The sequence below is a fragment of the Phasianus colchicus genome, chromosome 6 (genome assembly GCF_987193195.1).
Source record: "Phasianus colchicus chromosome 6, bPhaCol1.hap1.1, whole genome shotgun sequence".
Classification (NCBI taxonomy): Eukaryota; Metazoa; Chordata; class Aves; order Galliformes; family Phasianidae; genus Phasianus; species Phasianus colchicus.
This window is the reverse complement of record NC_143441.1, coordinates 51,671,132-51,691,788: the sequence shown is the minus strand read 5'-3', so window position 1 is coordinate 51,691,788 and position 20,657 is coordinate 51,671,132. Positions and strand designations below refer to the sequence as shown.

Sequence of the window (20,657 nt, the reverse complement as noted above, 5' to 3'; positions counted from 1 at the left end):
CAATTAGATGTTGTACAGAGGGGCATGGTTTACTGGGCAAATATTGATGGTAGGTAGATGGTTGGAATGAGTGATCTTGGGGGTCTTTTCCAACTTAGATGATTCTACAACTATGAAAGAAATGCAGGGCAGTAGGAGGAATCCTACTTATACTCACAAGCCATAGTAGTTGAGCAGTCTGACATCTTCACTTTATCAGATAAGCAACTCCCTGTGCTCACTTTTCTGCTCAAGGATTTCTGCTGAGGGAATTTACTTGCTGCAGCATTCTCTCTCTCCTATGTGACTAGCAGTTATTCCCAGGTTCAGTGACCGCTAATAAAATAGTTATTACCCCTGTGTATGCTCTCCTCTGCTGACTTGCTTATCTTTCCACCATGTAGGTCCAAGCTGAGCTCAAGAGAAAGTGGCGGAGGTGGCATCTGGAGCGGTTTCTGGGCTCAGACATGAAGTACCACCACCCTTCCTTGGGCAGCAACGGCACCAACTTCAGCACCCAGATCTCCATGCTGACCAAGTGCTCACCAAAGACACGCCGGTGCTCCAGCTTCCAGGCAGAATTCTCTCTGGTTTGATGGAGGGAGGCTCTCTGAGCACTGAGCATCCAAGAGAGAGAAGGATCCCCAGGAATCAGTTACCTATGGACAAATCCTTGTGAAATGACATGCTCCACTTGAGCCAACAGAGGACAGAAAACTGGAAAAGCCATTGGCATCCAGAACGAGATCAGACAAGCTAAGAGACAGAGAGATACTTTTCCTCTCCCTCTTTTCAGACCTTTCTCTCTAAGTTGGTGCCCTCGGGGGCTGATAACGCTGAGTAAAGGTCCCAGTCACTTGAGGAGAGCCTGGGAGATCCTAATGTGCTATAAATGCTGAATTTTGAGGGTAAGGGAGAGAAGAGCCTGAGTTACTGGTGGCTTTCCCGGAACCAGCATCTCTGAAACAGATAAATTGCACTTTTTTGTTGTTGTTATTTTAAATGAGCCAGTAAAGGACAGAGAGAGGGAGACAAGAAGGGGGGGAAAAATGCCAAACTTACGAATGTGCCAAAAGCCCAGTCGCTAAGAAGTGGTGATGTGATGCTGGAAACAGCAAGGAGAAGAGACAGGAAGAACACAGGCAGGAAAGGCAGAGGCCAGCCTGCACTGTGCAAAGAAGCTGCAGCACCAGGCATGGCCCCGAAAGGATGCCCCAATGTTGGAGTGTGTTCTGCTAATTGCTCACCATCTTCGTTAGCCGAAGCTTTCCATGTGCCATTGGGTGCCCTCTGGAAGAGCAGCTTGCTGAGAAGGACCAGCACAAAATGCCCTTCTCTGTGCTGCGTTCAGGACATGGACATGCTTTGTTTGGTTGTTTTCACTGAATGGGGAACTCGATTTGCATGTATAAAAACCAGGTATAGATGCCAACTGTGGAGTTTGGCTGTGTTTCTCATACTTGTTCATTGAACCTGTAGATCTTGGTGCATTACTGCACCCAGCATTACTAGGGATCGGGGGAAAGCAATTGGTCTGTAATCCATTTGCACTTGCTTAGTGCACACTGCCAGGAGAGGGAAGATGTAGAACCCTGTAAACCTTAATTGAATCAGGCCTGACATAAGGAGCCAGTCTCCAGATGAAAAAATTAGCTTCACAGCAGCAAGCAAAATTGCTTTCATCAAAACAAGGTTGGCTCAGCACGTAACTGGCACTCCAGGAGTCAGAAAGGAGTGAGGGAGCTATTAAATAGATTTCTTCTTCAGCTTGTGCAGGGAGCTTTCATCCTATGATGAAGGCACTGTTAGATCTTTAAGAGACGCATGTGCATTTTGTGTCGTTTTTGAAGACCTATTAGTTTTCACTTTGGGGCAGTCCCTGTTTGAAGGATGTACATAGAGCTTGCTGAAACCAAGGGAACTGTTTTTTTTTTTTTTTCTTTCCTTAATAGAAGGGAGAAGGAAAGGAGTGAAACCAAATCCTGCTCCAACACACCAGGCTGGTGGTTCACAGCTCACATCGTGTGAGCTCTCATTCCCAAGCCATGCATCCCAACCTTAGAAAATAGCCCAAGGATGCAGATGGCTGTTTCCCACCCAACTGCGTTGTATGAGGTCACATCAGTTTTATGCTGGGGGTGAAAAATCTCTGACAAGCAAAGGTGTAAACTGAATAATTGGGCTGCCATTGTCCTGCTACAACATGTTACATGAACGTCCTTGGGAAGAAGTCTGGCTCACCAAATTAACACGTGTACATGGAAAGGAAGTATGAATACTTTCATAGATCAGAGATCTCAACTTTTCCACTAATAGCAACTGGACTCTTCTTTCTTCCAAATTAAATTCTAGTTCCTTGAAGGGAAACATCTTTAATTTAGAGCCTTTGGGGTTTGGGGTTTTTTTCACTTGTTTGCTTGCTTGCTTTAAGCATCTCAAATTCATTGCCAACAAACCACACTCAGCCCAGGAGGAGAATTGCAGATCAGGACATCCCATTCCTTTCTGAGTTCTGAGGGGAGGTTTTTCCATTGCACACCTCTCCCCAGAGCTGTACTGTTGCCATCTGAATTGAATGCTGCCAAAATACTTCCCCACACTCAGGACTGAGGACAGCACAGAGGACTGAAGTCAGTTGACGTGAGATACTCTGATAAAACTGCTGTGAAGGGTAGGCATGTACCCATGGATTTCCAGCCTGTCATGGGGTAATCACGGCTACCCAGCTTGGAAAACCTAGAGCAGACAGATATTTGTGAAGATAGTTGTGCTGATCCCCATGTTCCTGGTATTTAACTGCTGGCAAAACTCCAGGCTAGCCAGTCTCGGGTCATCTTTGTTCTCATTAGAATCAGAAAATCAATCATAGAATGGTTTGTGTTGGAAGAGACCTTAAGGATCATCTCGTTCCAATCTCCCTGCCATAGACAGGGACACCTCCCACCAGACCAGGTTGTCCAAAGCCCCATCCAGCCTGGCCTTGAGCACTTCAGAGATGGGGAATCCATGGCTTTTCTGAGCAATATGTGCCAGTGCCTCACCAGCTTAAGAGTAAAAAATGTCTTCCTAAGAGCTAACCTAAATTTCCCCTCTTTTAGTTTAAAACCGTTCCCCCTTGTCCTACCACCATGTAAAATGCTGATCTCTAAGTGGCTGTGCTACAGTGAAACCATTTCATTAGCAGTCAGAATCCAAGTGCCATGAAATATTCAACATCCTCTCTTAGCATCCAATTCCCAAAATGCAGAGAAACATCCTCATGGGGCTCTCAGAGGCAGGGCTTTGGCACTTGGTGCTGGTTCTGCTGCTCTCAGAGCTTCCACAGCTGGGTTAGGACTCATGCATAAGATCCTGGAGGACTCCCACAAGCAGTGCCAAGTCTCCCATACCAGCAACAGAGGAACTGAAGCACAAAGCTGTTGAGAATTAAGTGCAGTGCAGCTGCTGGCAGCAGGAGGTGGTCAGTGCCTGTGAGCCTGAGACACCTTGTGCATTTTTGCTCTGTGTTTTTTTTTCCTAACCTTCCTTTTCCTCTCCCTGTGCTTGTGATTCCATCTGCAGGAGGAACTTCTGCTTGTCATTTACAGCTCCTCTTTATTTGCAGCCCTGGGCCAGCACTATGGCTAAAGCCAGCAGGAATGGTTTTGCTCAATGGGGACATGACAGGGAAAAGTTTGGCTGCTTATTTACCCATGCAACAAGGCCTTCTGCAGCCCCTGAGTTGAACTGAGGAGCTCCTTCAGAACTCCACTCTGTTACAATTGGTTCATCACCACGCATCCAGCTGCATCACCATTAAGCTGTGAAGGGTCAGTGAAGAGACAAAGTGAACGTGCTGTGATGGGCATGGCAGAGCTGCCAGCCCAGCTGTGTTGGATTCAAATTTTGGGAGAAGAGAGGAGTCAGTGATGAAATCAAAGCTTTTCTCTCTGGGGATCTGAGCAATCAAGTGAATGAAAGAGTTTCTCTGCCCATTCTGGCTTTTGGATCAGGCCATAATTTAGGTACTTAGTGCAGGAATTTGGCCGGGTAGCTTGGCCTCTTCTACTCTGAATGTGATTTTCATCCAACCCATCAATAAAATGGAGTTCAAGGACTTCACTGCAGCCCCCAAATGACTACCCAAACCTTATTGTCCCAAAGCAATGCTGAATAAATGACCCAGTGCTCAGAGCTATTGCTGCTTATCACCAAGCACGAGCCTGACCAGTGGGACAGGAGCAACTCCGATGAATGCAAGTGAGTTATTTTAGTGAAAAAGATGATTAAGAGTCATTCCTGGATACTCTATGATTTTCAGATGTGTCTGAGGATCAGGAGTTTGGATCCCAAAACACTTTACAGAAATGACACCAAATTCTCTTGCATCCCTCAGTTCACAACAATGACTCCTGATTTACACAAGCTTGAAACTGGAATTTGACTTCAGAAGAATTCCTTTACTTTTAGCCTGGAACTGTTTACTCCCTTTTTGTACCAGTGAGAGATCAAATCCGATCCTGTTAATTAGTCACTCAAGGTTTCAGTGAATAAACTCTTAGACAATTATTATTAACCACGGAACAATTAAAATATAAAAATTAAATGACTTTTTCAAGGTCTAGAGGTGCAAGGTGCACTGCTAACATTAGGCTGTAGATATTTCTATCCAGCTGAGACCTGTATGGCTCTGTGGCCCTCTGATAAGCAGTGTGAAATATAACCATGTTTAGGGCTTGAAAAAGAGCAGTAAAGGAATTCTAGGCTGTGACTGATTTTTAGGGCATTAATTTGAACTTATTTTTTAAAAACAGGACTATATGCAGCAGCATCGTTGCTGCAGTTTTGGAATGAAAAAAGGGATTCCAAACAAGCTCAGAAGATGAAACATCTGATGTTTGTTTATTTTGTTGGATTGGATTGTGGTGGGGCTTATTTTTGGCTGATCAGTGGGCAGTTGCCAGTTGGTTTATAGAAAGCAAAATGAAGTTACAAAGAAAGCTGAGGAGTGGACATTGCTTGGCTCCATTGCAGAGATTGAGGGGTTTCTTTGTGACCACCATCTCCATTCCTTCTTCCATCAGCATGGTGTTTAAATAAGGCAAAAAAAACCCATAGGGTTTTTGAAGGAATCATATACTTTAGGACTAGAAGGGGGTCTCTCAGACCTGGGAGTGCCAACGTGTGTCATTATGAAGTGCATTTCATTCTGTCTACACGGGTTCGTGGTAGCGCTTGGTTTGGTTAAAGGTCATTGGGAACACATGGTAGAAAAGCATGGAGCCTGACAGCTGCCCATCTTCCCTGCGAGGTGAAGGGTCTAACCTCTCTGACCGTGTAAAACACATTCCTCTGCTGTGCCATGCTCTCTGCCTTCAAGAAGCAAATTGGGCTGAAGAAGGTGTTGGACGGGGCACATCTCTTCACCAATGGTGAAAGTGCCGAATTCTTGGTGATAAAGACCACAGTCCAGGGCTCCATGACTCTCCGTGCAGCTCTGCACTTTTCACACACCAGTATTTATGCTGGATGGGACCATAATTCTTCTCAATTGTAGATGATTATAGAGGAGCAGGAGACCAAGCCTTTGGCCTCGTGTCCATATCAATCTGGAGTTACTCTGGTGGGAATGTAAGTAACTGGTGTTACTGGGAAAAGAACTAAATCCCAGTCTGTACTCGGAGTCAGACATCCCAAAATCCAGAGCTGCATAGAATTCAGTCTGTTTTCTTTCAGTCAATGAGCTTTTACCCCGTTCCCAAACCCAATATTTATACACTGGTGTGATGAAATACAGTTACAACTGATCTTTTTATTTCCCCTAGATATCTATAAAGTTACAAACCATGGCTTTCCTGGACCAACAGACCACTTCTTCCACCTCCTTTTCTCTGGAAGTCCTCAGACTTTGCTCCCCTGCACGGTGTTGCATTGTATTGAAGACCCTGGGTTCAAAATCCCACTTCTTTCTAGCACACTGCTGCAGAATCACAGGGATAAGATATTCATTGGGACTGTAGCAGGTCTCCAAGGGAAATTAATGCCCATTGTGTTCTGAAGGGCAGGCCTTTAGGACACGAAAATTGGCATCAGTAGAGCACTTGGTGGTTTTGTGGATGCTGTAAGCTTGTACGTAGAGGAAATCTGAAGAGCACATTCAAAAAGCAAAAAGTCACACATTTTTTATACTCTGTGGATAATAAATTAAGCTTAAAAAAAAAAAAAAAAAAAAAACTTTTGAATTCAAGAGTGCATTTTTCATACTCTGTTTCAAACGCAGCACAGGCTGTTCTTGTTCAGTAGCTGGTGCCAGCCAACTCTTTGGTGACTCTGACAACTCATTCAGGCTGTAAGCCCCCCCCCCTGTTCTGCCCTCCTGTAAATATGCTTTGACAGCAAAGAGTGATGAAAACTGGCTATGAACAGGGAATCACTGTTAAGCCACATTTCTGTGGATTTTTATGTACCTAGGTGCTCGTGATGTATTTGGAACAGGCCTGCTTGCTCAGCATAGGTGAAATCTCATGTTGTTTCATGGCCTTTTGCCTGATGTTATTTATTTTGTTCTGACTCTGTACAAATGCAATGAAATGGCTATTTTTTTTTTCCTTTGTACTTGGTTCATCTCCTTGCTTCAGAGGAGGTTCTTATCTGTGGTTGACACTGCTGAAAACAAGCAATAAAACCATTGTGAAGGAGTCGTGTCTAAGATATTCCAACTGATGTTTTAATTCATCTTTCTCAGTTCTGAAGAAGACACAAAGGTGGTGGAGGAAAAAAAGCCATTCTATGAAGAAGAAGCCATCCTATGATTCTGTGGTTCAGATTGTTTGAATCTAAGAGGTAACGAGCCTAGAGTTATGCATAACAATCTTCAATCATAGAATCAGAAAGGCTGGAAAAGACTTCTACAGTCATCTAGTCCAACCATCCAACCATCAGCCAATCCCAATCACATCCAGTAAACCATTTTTCTCAGTGCCACATCCACATATTTCTTAACATTGCCAGGGACAGTGACTCCACCACCTTCCTGGGCAGCCTGTGCCAATGCCTACCTTTCCTAATATCCAATCTGAACCTCTTCTGGCACAGCTTAATGGAAAGAAGTCTGATCCCCACCTTGCTGCAACCTGCCTTCAGACAGTTGGAGAGGGCAGTAAAGTCTCCCCTGAGCCTCCTCTTTTCTCTAGACTGAACAATCCCAGGAATGGGGTGACCCAAGAGGTTGGTAGAGTAATTTCTCTAACTCAGCCCCAATGCTTTTGTCCAGGCTGCCCCCATCTCTTTCATGCTCCATTCTCACCTCTTTGTACTCCAGTGCCTTTATTCCCAGCTCCTCAAGAAACCAAGCAGTTCAACTGGTGAAGGCCAGGCTACACAGTCATGCTATGCTCACACATCCATTGGTCCTTCTTTGAGAACATCTGTGCCAGAATAAGACTCAGTACCAACCAGATCACAGAGTACCACATGTGGTCCCAAAAACACCACAAAGAAGGCCACAACACAGCACGATCTAGGTGGCTGAATGTCTTTTGGAGGTGAGAGTCACACATAGTAGTAATAGCCACACTACTACAAAATGATGGCACTTTTGCCATGTGGTTTGTTAAATCATTTCTATATTGTAGGTGTTTGCACACGTGTAATTATTGCAGCTGTAGAGTTGCACACTGGAATATCCTTCTGAAACATATTTAATGACATGGGGCATCATCCATTGCAGTGCAGTTTCCAGATCAGCAGATCCAGACTTCGGCTTTGCATCCTCCTCTCCTGCCTTCCCAAGGGTGTCACATCTGCCTCTGCACGATGTATTTCATCCTTGCTGTGTGCCCAGTTAAGTAGTGCTGTCTTTTCAGGTCTTTATTACTCAGAACAAAGCATCAGACTTCCTCTGTGTTGGAGAAATGCCTAGCAGGCAAATGCAAGCGAACAGTAATTATTCTTATACTTATTTAATGCACTTGAATATTAGGCAGTGGAAAATACACTGCAGTGAGGAATCGATGAGCTTTTCCTTGTCCATAGGGTCAGTTTCACAGCTCACCTCTTCCTTAAGCTGGTTTACACCCACTCTTCACATGGTTGACAAAGGCCAAATCTACAGCTTGGGATGGCAAGTCTTCACTTGTATCTGCCCCTCTTTTCTGTGCAGCTGAACCATTTTCTTTTGAAAGCAAAAGGTTTAGTGCTCTGGGGCATCTTGAGAAGCAAAGATATTGCATACAGACTTTTACTGTATCCCTCTGTGAATTAAAACAGAAATCAGAAAAAGCATGATACCAAAGCCAAGCTCAGCCAACTGCATTTGTTCTGTGTCTATAGAAGCAATGGCGATCACGTACTGCCAAAAAATATCTTCCATGTGAGCATGTCAAATCACTACCCCGAAATTAATTAATGTAAGCAGCTTTGATGAAAGTCATTTAAGAAGTCCAGGGCAAAACTCATCACTAAACCCCATCCTTAAATTGCTGTGTGCCCTCTGTGCAAGGGTCACTCCTCCTGGTTTATAATGAGGGTAGCATTGCTTTCCTCAGACACTCACTGATGTTTAGAATTTGATAGAATATGTGACCACCAATATCTGGGATTCTTGAGCTTGACTTTGAGAGCTTCGTCGTGTAAGTTCAGCAGTGAAGTGGCTTTTCATGGCTGCAAAAACATCACTCTCAATTATAAAAAAAAGAGACACGATTAAAAATGGGTAATGACATATTTTTCCCTTCATCCCCTGTGGTTTCCATGGCAAAATACTACGACGAGGACATTTGTGATCTCCACAACACTACAGCAATTTCCTCTGTGGTGAATCAATTTTAGCCTTTAGATTCCCTTCCCTCCACATTCAACCAGTTGCATTTACTCACTCCATGCAATCCATAGAAAGGGTCTAGTTGTTTTCAGACAAGCTTAGAAAGTCTTTGGATTGCCTGAGAATCACAGGGGAGTGTGGCACAGGGTGCCAAGGCATTGTGTCACTGCTATTATACTGTCCACACTCAAAGTCTTAACACCTCCTCCTCCAACACCACTCGCAGAGGATTCATTCCCACCAGTATAACTCCCTGTGCACTTAACTTCTTGCTGGATCATATGAACCAAACTAGGCAAGTAAATGTCATCTAGAAAAAGCATTTCCCACATAGTAGTATCCTAAGAACCAAGTTGGCCTTATAGCCAAAGACCAGAGTAGGAAAGAGTTTTGTGTACTTGGCATTAGAGCTCCCCATCAACGTGCTTAGTGATGAACCCTTCTCCCACAGTCCATCTCTACTATTAATTGAACCTCTCCTCCCAAGGATATCTCTTCCCACTTGAGATCAAGGACTTGGACCATTATCACACAGTGCCTAAGAGTACAGGAACTGACATCTGTTCTGCCCTGCATTTTCAGAACAACTCTACAGGACACACACTTATTGCATATTGACCAGGACAGAAGGAGGGAAAGAAAGAAAAACAGCCCCTAACTTGTAAGTCTGAGAGTTCCAAAGCTTTGGACAAACCAAAGACCAAAATTATACAATACAGTACACTTCGTTGTCCAAGAACTCACAGAACAACTCAGCTCAGGACTGCAGTACCTTGATCGTTTGACGTCCTGGGTGACAAGTGTATTTTCTGCTACTTATTTCAGATAAAAATGATGGCAAAAGGAGATTCTAAGCTGGTTTTCTAGCCAAGAAACTTCATAAGTGAAAACAGCGATAGAGCATTTTGCACTTTTCCAGCAGATGACATAAAAGGCCTCGGAAACAGAGAGGTGTGGGCAGGACCTGGGCAATGCTTTAGAACAGTGCCATATCAACACCCACGTCTGTACATCCTTCCCTGCCTTCTGATAAGTGATGGAACCCAATCATTACCTTTTACCTGAATCCACATGAGAATTTCATGTTACAAAGGAAGGAAAGTAGTGGCAGCAGGAGTCCCAGACTGAGTTGGTCGCTGCTGCCAAGAATCTGCCTAGTCCAACACTTGCAGATTTACATTGCTGGGATGCCTAATCAGTAGCTGTTCCTTATCAGCTACCTAACTCTAAGCTCTCTAGCATGATATAGCTAGAAGCCATAATATCTCTTTACATTTTGCTTGCTCCTGGCTAATAATTATGAGCATCTGATAGAAATGTAGCTTCTGCCTGCTGTGTTGGAGGAAGTTCTTACAGAGCACTGCATGCAATGTGATTTCTGGTTTGGATTACATGCAGCTTTTCATTTCATCCCATCATAAATGACCCACTAAGTCAGTACTTGTGTGATCCAGTCCTCTGCTAAACTCCACTCTCTGTGTGTATCCCACTTGACTTACAGATGAGAATCTAAACAGATGACTGCTTTGGAGTTATTCCAGCAGGACTCTTGGGTTTTTGATGAAATGCCATTTGTTTCAGTCTACGATGGGAGAAGGTCCACATAAATCTCACAGCTCGCAGAGATGTCCCTCAGACAGCAGTAATCACGAGTGCACATTACTCAGCCTGGTCTTCCCACTGCCAAATCATGTCTGGCTTTGTCCTCTTGGCTGAGTCTGAACTCACCCCTTCCTTGCTTCATGCTTATCACATTTCCGAGGATCTGTTTGTAAATGAAAAGATTATTTGTAGTCACAGCCTTCTCTATTCTGGGAAAGGATACTGACCAATTTTCTCCTTTCCCATTTACATCACTGGCCAGGGACAAGCAGTCCTGGAGTGGATTACTGTCACTGTGGCCAGGGCTGGACAACAATAAAGTTTGGAATCAAAATGGTAGAGACTCCCGAATGCTGGGTTCTCACCAGCTTCCCCGTGTCAGAGGAAGTCTTTGGCTTTCATCATTTGTGATGGTTAATAGAACTGGTGTGAATAACTGATTGCACTTGTTTGGCTGCTGAGGACCGAAGGGAAGAGGAAAAAAAACACAACATGGTTTATTTGTACAAAGCATTAAAATATACGTGCTATGGCTTCTTTTTTCATTCTCCCTGGAAAAGAGAAACTTCAAGATGCCATTTGAGTAAAAACCAAAAACATTCGTGATGTGAAAGAGAACATTTTCACGTCTGCTTTTTGTAATTACAAAAAAGAAAAAGGAAAAAAAAAGAAAAAGTCAAGATAAACTCAAATATATTTTCAGAAAGAATAAAAGGCAGCACTGCCTCCCTTCTGCTAACTCAGCTCATAGCCAAAGCAACCAGGTAGGGTGAGCACACCATCCTGGAACTGCAAGATCAAGTCCTTCTACACTGTGTGTTTTTGAATAAGACTACTTTATATTCTTGAATGTTAAAAAAAAAAAAAGGAGAAAAAAGAAAAAGAATTTGAAAGCCTTCAGTTCCTTTCAGTTGCACTGACATGACTTTCTGTAACGGGAAGAAGTCAGGGCTCGTGTTCTCATGCACTCCCATTCCTTTTCCAGCATGCTCATTTCTAACAAGGCTGGGGAGTAACGCTCCATTTCAGTAGGTCTTGGCAGTAGTACATCTTTTCTTTATATACAGTCTGCTTTCCTGGTGTAGGACATTACTTGTTTGTTGAAATTATGTATTTGAGCTGGGCAAGACTGAAAGTGTTGAACTAAGAGCAGTGCTGTACAGAACTGCATAATCCAAGGACCTGGAGCTTGGGCTGCCGTCTCAGAGCATTACATGGGTGAGGTTAGTAACTTTGTCTGAAGTGGCAACTTGTAAAGCAAATTAAACTTTTTTGAAGGCTTAGCAAATATAATTTATCTACAGTTATATTTCTACATGGGTAATGCTTCCAAAATGATGATCAAAATTAATTCTTGCTGCTGCAATATCCCACTACATCATCTCGTTAATTCTACATACATGGTGATTAATAGGTGTGTAATTCATAACACACAATCCTTGTGACAAATTAGAAGCATAAGGGTCACATCTATGGAGGTAAGCAGCGATAACAGTCAGTGGGTACCTTTTGTAATGTCAGAAATAGTTACACATAATTTAGCAGCTCTCATTATTCAAATGTCAGTCTAATTATACTGCAGAATGTAAATGAATGCAATATTGTTTGCTGCCCAGATCCATAGTAATATTCCAGTTCTGGAATTGCTCAACCCTTAAACAAAGGTGAACAAATTCTGCAGATTCAATATCATCTGAAGTGCTATGGCCTCTTCACCATAAAACAAAATAAATTTTAAAAGCTTTTTAGGTATCAAAAAGTCAAAGAGCAAGGTAATAATTAGTCCAGGTGATGAGGTCAGTGAGGGGGAGATTGCTAGGGAGCATTTCAAGCGGGTTCCAAGTGGATCATCTATACTCAAGGAGAGCATATCTCTTGTCAGAAGCCAAAAAAGGACTCGAAAGGCAAAGGAGCTGAGAAGTGCTGGTGCAGCATAGTGTGACACGCAGCTATGAAGCACTTCAGCAGTGAAGATAAATGGCAGTCCTATTATTGTAGAGAGAAACTGGGTGCAGAAACTCATGACCAAAGTTCTTCCCATTCTTGAAAAGCAAATAAAAGTTGATACAGTGCTACTGAGTGGGGGAACAATACAGATTTCCACCATTCTGAATTACAATTTATTCCACTTAAACCTATTCTGACCTTCTCAAGCACAAAGAGTTCACTTACGTAGATTTGATTTCTTCATATAACCTTAACAGGACAGGTAAAAAATCCTATGATCAGCCTAGGGGATGTATTTGACAGACCCTACTCAACCTCAGGTTGAGTTTCACCACCAAATGAGGAAAAACCTCCCACCCAACCCTGCTGTACAGCCATTGTGTCTGTGGGGACAAGAAGTTGAAAAACTACATTGCATTGCACCCAGAGGATCAATGTTCTCTCTCTGTGAAGTGGGTCAGAGTGTGAAAAACTACTGTCAACTTTGTAAACAGAAAGCAAAAAGCAATTGTTATTGCAGTATTGACTTTCTGGGTGGAACTTCTCTCACCCAGTACCTATTATACAGTTGTTAGTGCCAAAGCCTCTCAAGTGAACTCCTTTCTAGGACCTCTTGTCAATCCAGTGGATTCTCTTTAGGGGGATATTCATCTATCCAGGTGTAGCAGACAAACTGAGGCAGCTGAGAGATGTAATGCACTCAAATAACCCCAGGTTGTCTGAATTAGGACTCCTAAATACAGAGCAGACATTGAAATGACCGACTCTCCTGTTTGAAAGAAGGTCCATCATACAAAGACCTCTTTTCCCAGTCTGCTCTTCATGTAAGATGTCAGATTTAGAGATGCACAGTGAGTGTGAACTGCTCTGCAAAAGGTCCAAGGTGGTGGCTACAAAGGCATTGCCAAGGGAAACCTGGACATTCAATGAATGGCACCCAAATTCCCCTTGGCAATACAACTTCCCTGCTTCCTCTCAGATCAGTGAACACAAAAACAAGCTCTCATGAACAAGAATACGCATCCTAAAAGGAAATTTCAATCAAGATATGATGACGAAGATACTATGAAAACCATTTCAATTCAAAAACAGAGGAAAGAGGCAACAATTATGGCTTTACCTGAAATACAAACCTGCAAGTTTTGCAGGACATACAATGTTCCTTCTTTTCATTTATATATTATTTTTTATTTCTTATTTTCTCTGTTAATGTTAAATACAAATTTGTATAATAAGAACCTTCTCATGACTGCTGAACATGGGAACCTTGACTATTATATCAAAAAATACACTTAAGTCCAGAAAGAACCTTACTCTTGTTAAGAACATAATTACCCTTACTATGTCAGCACTTACCTTCTAATTAGAATATTAATTGAGTTTTTCAGAAAAAGTAGAGAACGTATTTTCCACCTCCAGTAGTATATTTCATACTTCTTACTTTGGTTCATTGCCAGTACTCTTGAAAACCATTTTTTAGGCAACTTTTGTTCATTGGGGAGTGAATCTGACCGTGGCTTCAGGAAAGAGATGTTAGCTGGGATGAAAAGCTGACCAGATGATCATTAAAGTGGTCATCTTCCTTGTAAGCCATACAAAATTCTCTCTCTCCACAAAGAGAATGAAAACAAAACCACACTTACGTATATATTCAGCTTCGATACTAACAGAGTTTTAATTCTTGTCTTCTGCAGGGTTGTTAGGGAGGCTTTAGTTCAATGTATTGAAATTGCAGCTGCTTATATGTAAATTATTTATGCATCCAGCCATGTACATTGTGAATAAATGTCTTATTTGGTTGCAACACAAGGCTCATTTCATTTGCTGGTTGATTTAGCATGAAGAAACCTTCCCTGCAGGGCTGCTTCACAATAAATTGCTATTGGCAGATAGAAATGTCAGGTTTACCCTCCAGATAGGAGCAACAACAAATCAGACCTTTGCTTGCTCCAGTTTTTCCTCTTGCATGAGAGATGTGTATTCCTCTGCTTCCTTCTATCTGGACTCAAATGTAGAGTCATACTGGGGCATTTCTTCACTTTTGAATTTCATGACCACTGATAACTGAAGCAGTGCAACCCAGGGTTTGTGAAGCTGGCCAAGAATGGAGCAAATTTCAACTTTACTCTGAAACTACTGGAGCTGAAGTCACGGCATTTTGATTTTCTGGACTTATAATTAAGATCTACTTAAAGTCACCGGAGATTTGATTAATAGTTAATTGATTAATAATTTGATTAAACAATGCAGCAAGTCTGCAATCATTTCATCTCAAGCAGACAGCTGAAATTCATCGGATTAATTACATATTTGATGGTAGGCTTTCACTGTGCCTAATGCCACATGAGAGACCTAAGGTGTTACAGACATCTACGTGAGAACAAAAGATGGAACACAGGATTTACAGCATATCCCCACCATTTTGTAAGGGCAACATTATTCCTGGAAGGAAAACCCACTACAGCAACTCTAAGAGTCTTTGTTTAGACAGCTGGACCTCACCTAGAGTTCCTACTCCTCATCTCCAAGCTTATTGGGACTATTCTCAGCTGGAGATGTCAACAATGGAGGTGTCTAAGGCTACACCAGGCCAATTCATCCTCTGTTTCATATCTTGATTTACTGTGACCTCAAACTGTATGCATCGAGGAGACTTTTAGGTGCAGAATTTATCAGTCCATATCTTAATTTACTGATAGGCACAACTCAGGGCAGCCTAGGGGTAATGCTAGGGCTTCAAAGCTTCCAAAGGGAAAAAAGACTTAATGGTGTCATTTACATCACATTTATATCACACAGAGGTTCAAAGAGCATTGCTGTTAAGGTCTCAATTGGGTGGTAACAACCAGTGGACAAATAATGGCTGCTAATAGGGCTAAGATAGAAATCTAATGGAAAACATAAAGAGAGCAAGTTCACAACCTGAACTACAAAAAGTCAGCCATGCCACACTGCTTTCTGCCCCTCTGTTTTCACCTCTTTTCCCCCTGCTCTGGGCCCATGCACTCTTTACCCCATGGTACCTTCTAACAGCATCATCTGGGAACGTGAGATATTCACCTGCTGAGCCAAAAGGCAGAAGAACAGGGGCTGTAAGCAGCCTGTCGCGCTGTTTACCTCTGAGATAAGCAAGGTGGGTCTGTGTTTGCAGCAGAAGTCTATTTTTATTTGTCCTGCGTCAGTCAGAAATGTAAAGGAGCAGTTCTGCTGGCTGGCCAAACCAGCCTTCCTTTCTGTGCAAACAGCTGGACAAAGGAAATGGTATTTGTTGAAGTCACGGCCAATTGTTAAACTGTGACCTGATGTGAAAACATGAGGGATTATCAGATAGCTTTTTATGGGTTGGTTTGTCAGTATATTTTTAATTTCCCTCAGTCCCACGCAATACTGAGAAGCATCGCGCTCTTACTCCTGGGCAGTTGCAAAGGTGCATCTGAAGGCCTCATTATTAATTCATTTTACATCCATTAGTAATAAAGCCTTCTTATTCCTGGGCATGGGAATCACCTGTGTCCATACAGACATGCAAAGCCATCATTTTTTTAGTGAGAATCAGGAGTAAGCATTATGATTAATGCTAGTTGAGTGCTTTGTACTTACATCCATGAACATCTAAATGGGGTTGGAAAGAGTCTTTAAAGGCTATCTAGTCCAGCTCCCCTGCAATGAACAGGGACATCCACAGCTAGATCAGGTTGCCCAGGACCTCATCCATCCTGGCCTTGCAAGTCACTGTAACAGACTTTTTCCTTATAACCAAAGAGTTTTTCCTTATATCCAAGACTTATCCCTTACATCCTGTAGCTGGGCTGCAGGACAATGGAGCAATGCTGTTGTGGTCTTTGCACTGTACATCTATCTTGACAAATGGAGACAGGTATCCAGAAAAAAAAAGGGGTTGGAAAAAAAAAAAAAAAAAAAGATTACAGTAACAGGACATGCTTTGGAGAAGGCTTAGTGTCACAGAATCATAGAATCACTTGTGTTGGAAGAGACCTTTAGGGTTATCTAGTCCAAATCTCCAAGCCAATGATCTCACTTTACTCTGTGCTTTGTTTACAATGCTAAGAGACTCATCAGTATGAATAGAGATGCAGCGCAGAGCTTTCAAGCCAGCAGCTTCAAAGTGCTCCTTTTTTTATGTATAGGGAAACTGAGGCTTGTGCAGAGATGTGGCATAGACCATAGAAGCATATAAGTGAAAAAGCAAGGTATGAGCCACCACAGCTCATCCAAACCATATCTGACCTGTCCATCACATTGTGTCTGCATTGTGGCTCAGCAAGGGACCAGGTGAAATCTCTCACCGTAAAGAGAGTAATCATAGAATGGCTTGGGATGGAAGGAACCCCAAAGAACATCAATCCTCCTGCCACAGGCAGGGCCACCAACCTCCATATCTAATACATAACCAGATTGCCCAGGGCTCCATCCAACCTGGCCTTCAACATCTGTAGGGATGGGGCACCCAGAGCCTCTATGGACAGCCTGTTCCAGCACCTCAACACTCTCATAGTAAAAAACTTCCCCCTCACATCCAATTTAAACCTTCCCTCCTTGAGCTTAAAATGAACAGATGCTTGCTAGTTAACAAAGCACAGGGGAAGAAAAAAAGTTCTCCATTCTGGGATGCTATGGAAATAGGGATGCAGAAAAAGGACAAGATAAATACTCTTTGATCTCTTTTTTCTAGTACTGTCAGCTCTGAAATGCCTATAACAGCTGCCCGTCCCTCCTCCTCGTGTAGGCTGCCAAGGCTCTGCACCTCTTCAGCAAGGAGAGAGCAGCATCCTCTGCATAATAATGCCTTACAGCTTCCAGAGGAGTTGGCTGTGGGCAGGAGATGTGTCTAGCAATGTGCTTTTCGTTTCTGCTATGCACAGAGGGAGACTTACCTTGCACCTGCTGGGACATCACCTCATTGAATCCCTCTGAACGCAGATGCTTGAGTTCAGCCTTATCACTGCAGCATGCTCTGAAGCTGGTGCATCTATCTGCTGCATCTATTTGGTAAAAATTTCTTCCAGTGTGAAGAAAATGCCAGCTGAAGATGTATAGAGACGTGGATCTGTTGGAGAATGTCCAGGGGAGGGCCACAAAAATGATCCAAGGGATGGAACATCTCCCTGTTAGGATAGAATGAGAGCTGGGGCTGCGCAGCCTGGAGAGGAAGAGGCTCTGAGGTGACCTGAGAGCAGCCTTTCAATATCTAAAGGGATCTACAGGAAAGAAGAGGACAGACTCTTCAGCAGGGTCTGCGGTGATAGAACAAGGAGAAATGGCTTCAAGCTCAAAGAGGGTAGATTTAGGTTGGATATAAGGAAAAAGTTGTATACTCCTGGAGGAAGGCATGGGCAAACCTGTGAGCAATTTGCCTCATGCTGAGCAAGACTGAGTCACACCCAACCAAGGAGCAGAAAACCTTTTGTGCCAAATCCTTCTTTTAGGGTACAGCACATCCCTCCAGCCCTGCTGCACACATGGGAGGATTACAGAGTAACATCCCAAAATCCCAGCTCCCCCAGTTTTGACACACCTTGCCTTGCACAAGGACCCCCACATTGGTCCATTTGTTTCTTCCCCGCCCTCGCTGGGCACGTTATAAAGGCTACTGCTGTCTTCTTTCTGCACCGCTGATAAAATTTCAGGGCAGCTGCAGCTTTGCCCATCACTTGCAGGCAAACCTGGAGCTGAGGCAATTGTATTTTTATTGCTGAGCGTGGAAATACTCTTTGCTTTCATTTAAGCAGAGGAAATGGTTATTGCTCCTCCAGCCTGTCTGCTGTCTGCATCCCTCACAAGGCCTGGGGAGCTCCAAAGTGTCGTTTGTGAAGGAGCAGGGCAAGGATGCAAATGAGATTATCATCCACAGGGCAGCTTTCACAAACAATGGGATATCAGCTGTGCTCTTTCCCAGGGGAGGGCAGGTGGTTTTTTGAGCACTGATTCACTGCAGAAGCCAAGGCTTTGCAAAGCACTTTGGTGCTTCACTCAAATGCTTTGACATCAGTAAGTGTGTTAAAACTATTTCCTCATCTGCTGTGCTGGTAAATTCATGCAATGGCACCAGATGCTTACAAGCATTGAGAGAGGTGGCATCCTGCTCAGAGCCCCAGCTCTGCGTCCTCAGCTTCTCACTGGTGGGCTTCCACCCACCAAATGGTGCAGCCATGTCCCAAATCTCTTCCAGCAGACTCGGTGCAGAGGAAAGCTTGCTTTGCTGCTGCAGTGACCCACTTTCCTGTTGTATTTTCCTGGCTAACTCTCAACTCACCACACCCTCAGGGACAAGCAATGAACAAGTGAGAAGTCCAGCTCCAGAAGCTGAGTTGCTTAAAAGTGGGATTCATTTCCTCCAACTGTGATGCTCTAAAAGTTTACAAACTTTGTAGGTCAACTCTGGACCAGACAGAGCTGCCCACCTGCCAACTTGCCATGAGCTCTACCAGACTTGAGCTGGGGCATCTGAGTGATACACCAGGAGCATCCTACTCACTCCATTGACTCTAGCAAGAGCTTAGAGCACAAAAAATTTACTTTGAGCTATCTGACAGGTATCTGACAGGTATAGATATCTGAAACCTATCCAAAATAATCAATCTGTTACCTTTCTCCACCCAGTCTTGGAATGCACTCTCTGATTTGCATCCCAGACAGAGGACTCAGCCCTGTGGGTCACAGTTCAGGAAAGCAAAGATCCATTTATGAGTTGTTTTCCAAGCTGAGTTGTTTTCTGAGCTGTGCAGCAAGACTTCAGAATGCAAAGTGCAGTTTCCTGAGAAGGCTCTTCAATTGACCTATAAATGTTTCTTTTCTTTTCTTTTCTTTTCTTTTCTTTTCTTTTCTTTTCTTTTCTTTTCTTTTCTTTTCTTTTCTTTTCTTTTCTTTTCTTTTCTTTTCTTTTCTTTTCTTTTCTTTTCTTTTCTTTTCTTTCCTTTCCTTTCCTTTCCTTTCCTTTCCTTTCCTTTCCTTTTCTTTCCTTTTCTTTCCTTTTCTTTCTGTTGCTGCTATCTATATAAAACTGTGGTTAAGAAAGAAAAATAAATTAGCCATAGACACTAGCATAGGCAACTAGAGAGCAATTGCCCTCACAAATAAACCAAGTAAAGCTGCAGTCAGGTCAAGAAAAGTTCAGACAAGCATGAGAAGCATCCATCCCCAGACTCTGAAAAATCACTGGGAAGCTCATGGTGTTTTAGTAGCAATGGCAATACTGTATCATAGAGTTACGTGGTTACATACTGTGCTTTTTTTTATTATTATTATTATTTTCCTGTAATTTCCCTACTTTATGCCTTCCAGATCGCTTGTCTTTGATGATTTTTAATCAAAAGAAACAGTTCATGGATGTCAGCTGCACGCATGGCACTAATTGGAGCACTGACTGAACGTTGCAGTGATGCCACGGGCACCTCAAAAGAGTGTTTTGGCCAAGTGGAAGCTTAAAAGCTCTCGGTAGACACCTCATGCTTTGTTCTGATCCATCCACGGTCGCTACGGGGAACCTTGTTGAACAATAATAACCACAGATCTATCTGAATAGATAGATCACACCAGATGGATAGATGCACCTGGTGTTTAATTCACCTAAAGAGACACAGAGCCCCCAGTCCAAGGTCCTCCTCTTGAAGCACTCTCCACTAACACTGTGTTAATGGAGAACTAGTCTGGCCAACAGTGTGATTCAACATATCTTAGCCAATCAACATGGTCCTCTGTGTTCTCTGTGAGCTTCCTGGCTTGGACTCACCACTAGTTCTAATCTCTCTTCATGAACTCCTTCTTGTAGTGTTGTATCTTGCCATGCCCTGAGTCTTTCTCATCTTCTTGAATGGACAACAAAGAATATTCGCTGCTGGTGTCCTCAGAGAGCAAGGTCAATTAGCCAAAGTCACATTTCAGAAGACAGTGCAGGTACCAAAATTAGCACTGACATTTCCCTCTCTATTTATGGTTCCATCCATTGAAGCTATGGCACTCGCTTTTTACTGGTTTGGTTAGTCAGTTCTTGGCAAGATATGGCACTTAAAAGTGCTTAAACAAATAAACAAACAAACAAACCCAAAAATCTACCTTGATATTTTTTACATTTGGCTTTGTGTTATATCAACATCTAACCATACCCGCCAGGTGTTAAGCATTGTCTGACATTAGTCTTAATCAAGACTATCCTTAATCTTCAATTAAGGATAAGTAAATCAACCTGACCTCAACCCCAAATCATTTTCCAGGGAGCTCACTAAGATGTCCTTCTTTTCACAGAGTCATAAAGAAGCCCAACTGCTTTAAGCTCATCTACTGGTTAAAGATAGGAATCATTATTGTACCT

General features: G+C 43.0%; 1 protein-coding gene and 1 long non-coding RNA gene across 2 annotated transcripts in view; one reads left to right on the top strand and one right to left on the bottom strand.

The window, feature by feature from the left end:
• VIPR1 (vasoactive intestinal peptide receptor 1) overlaps positions 1-6,650 on the top strand; it is a 106,828-nt gene extending 100,178 nt beyond the window's left edge. The window contains exon 13 of the mRNA XM_090143274.1: positions 384-6,650. Coding sequence (XP_089999400.1) covers positions 384-575 — 192 coding nt within the window. The 3' untranslated portion in view covers positions 576-6,650. The remainder of the gene's footprint in view (positions 1-383) is intronic.
• Positions 6,651-9,917: 3,267 nt separating this feature from the next.
• Positions 9,918-18,082, bottom strand: LOC149917625 (uncharacterized). Its single transcript, XR_016467573.1, has 3 exons — positions 17,865-18,082; positions 17,224-17,454; positions 9,918-10,544 (listed from the first exon to the last, which is right to left on the bottom strand). It is a non-coding gene; the product is annotated as an uncharacterized LOC149917625 (long non-coding RNA).
• Positions 18,083-20,657: the final 2,575 nt, after the last annotated feature.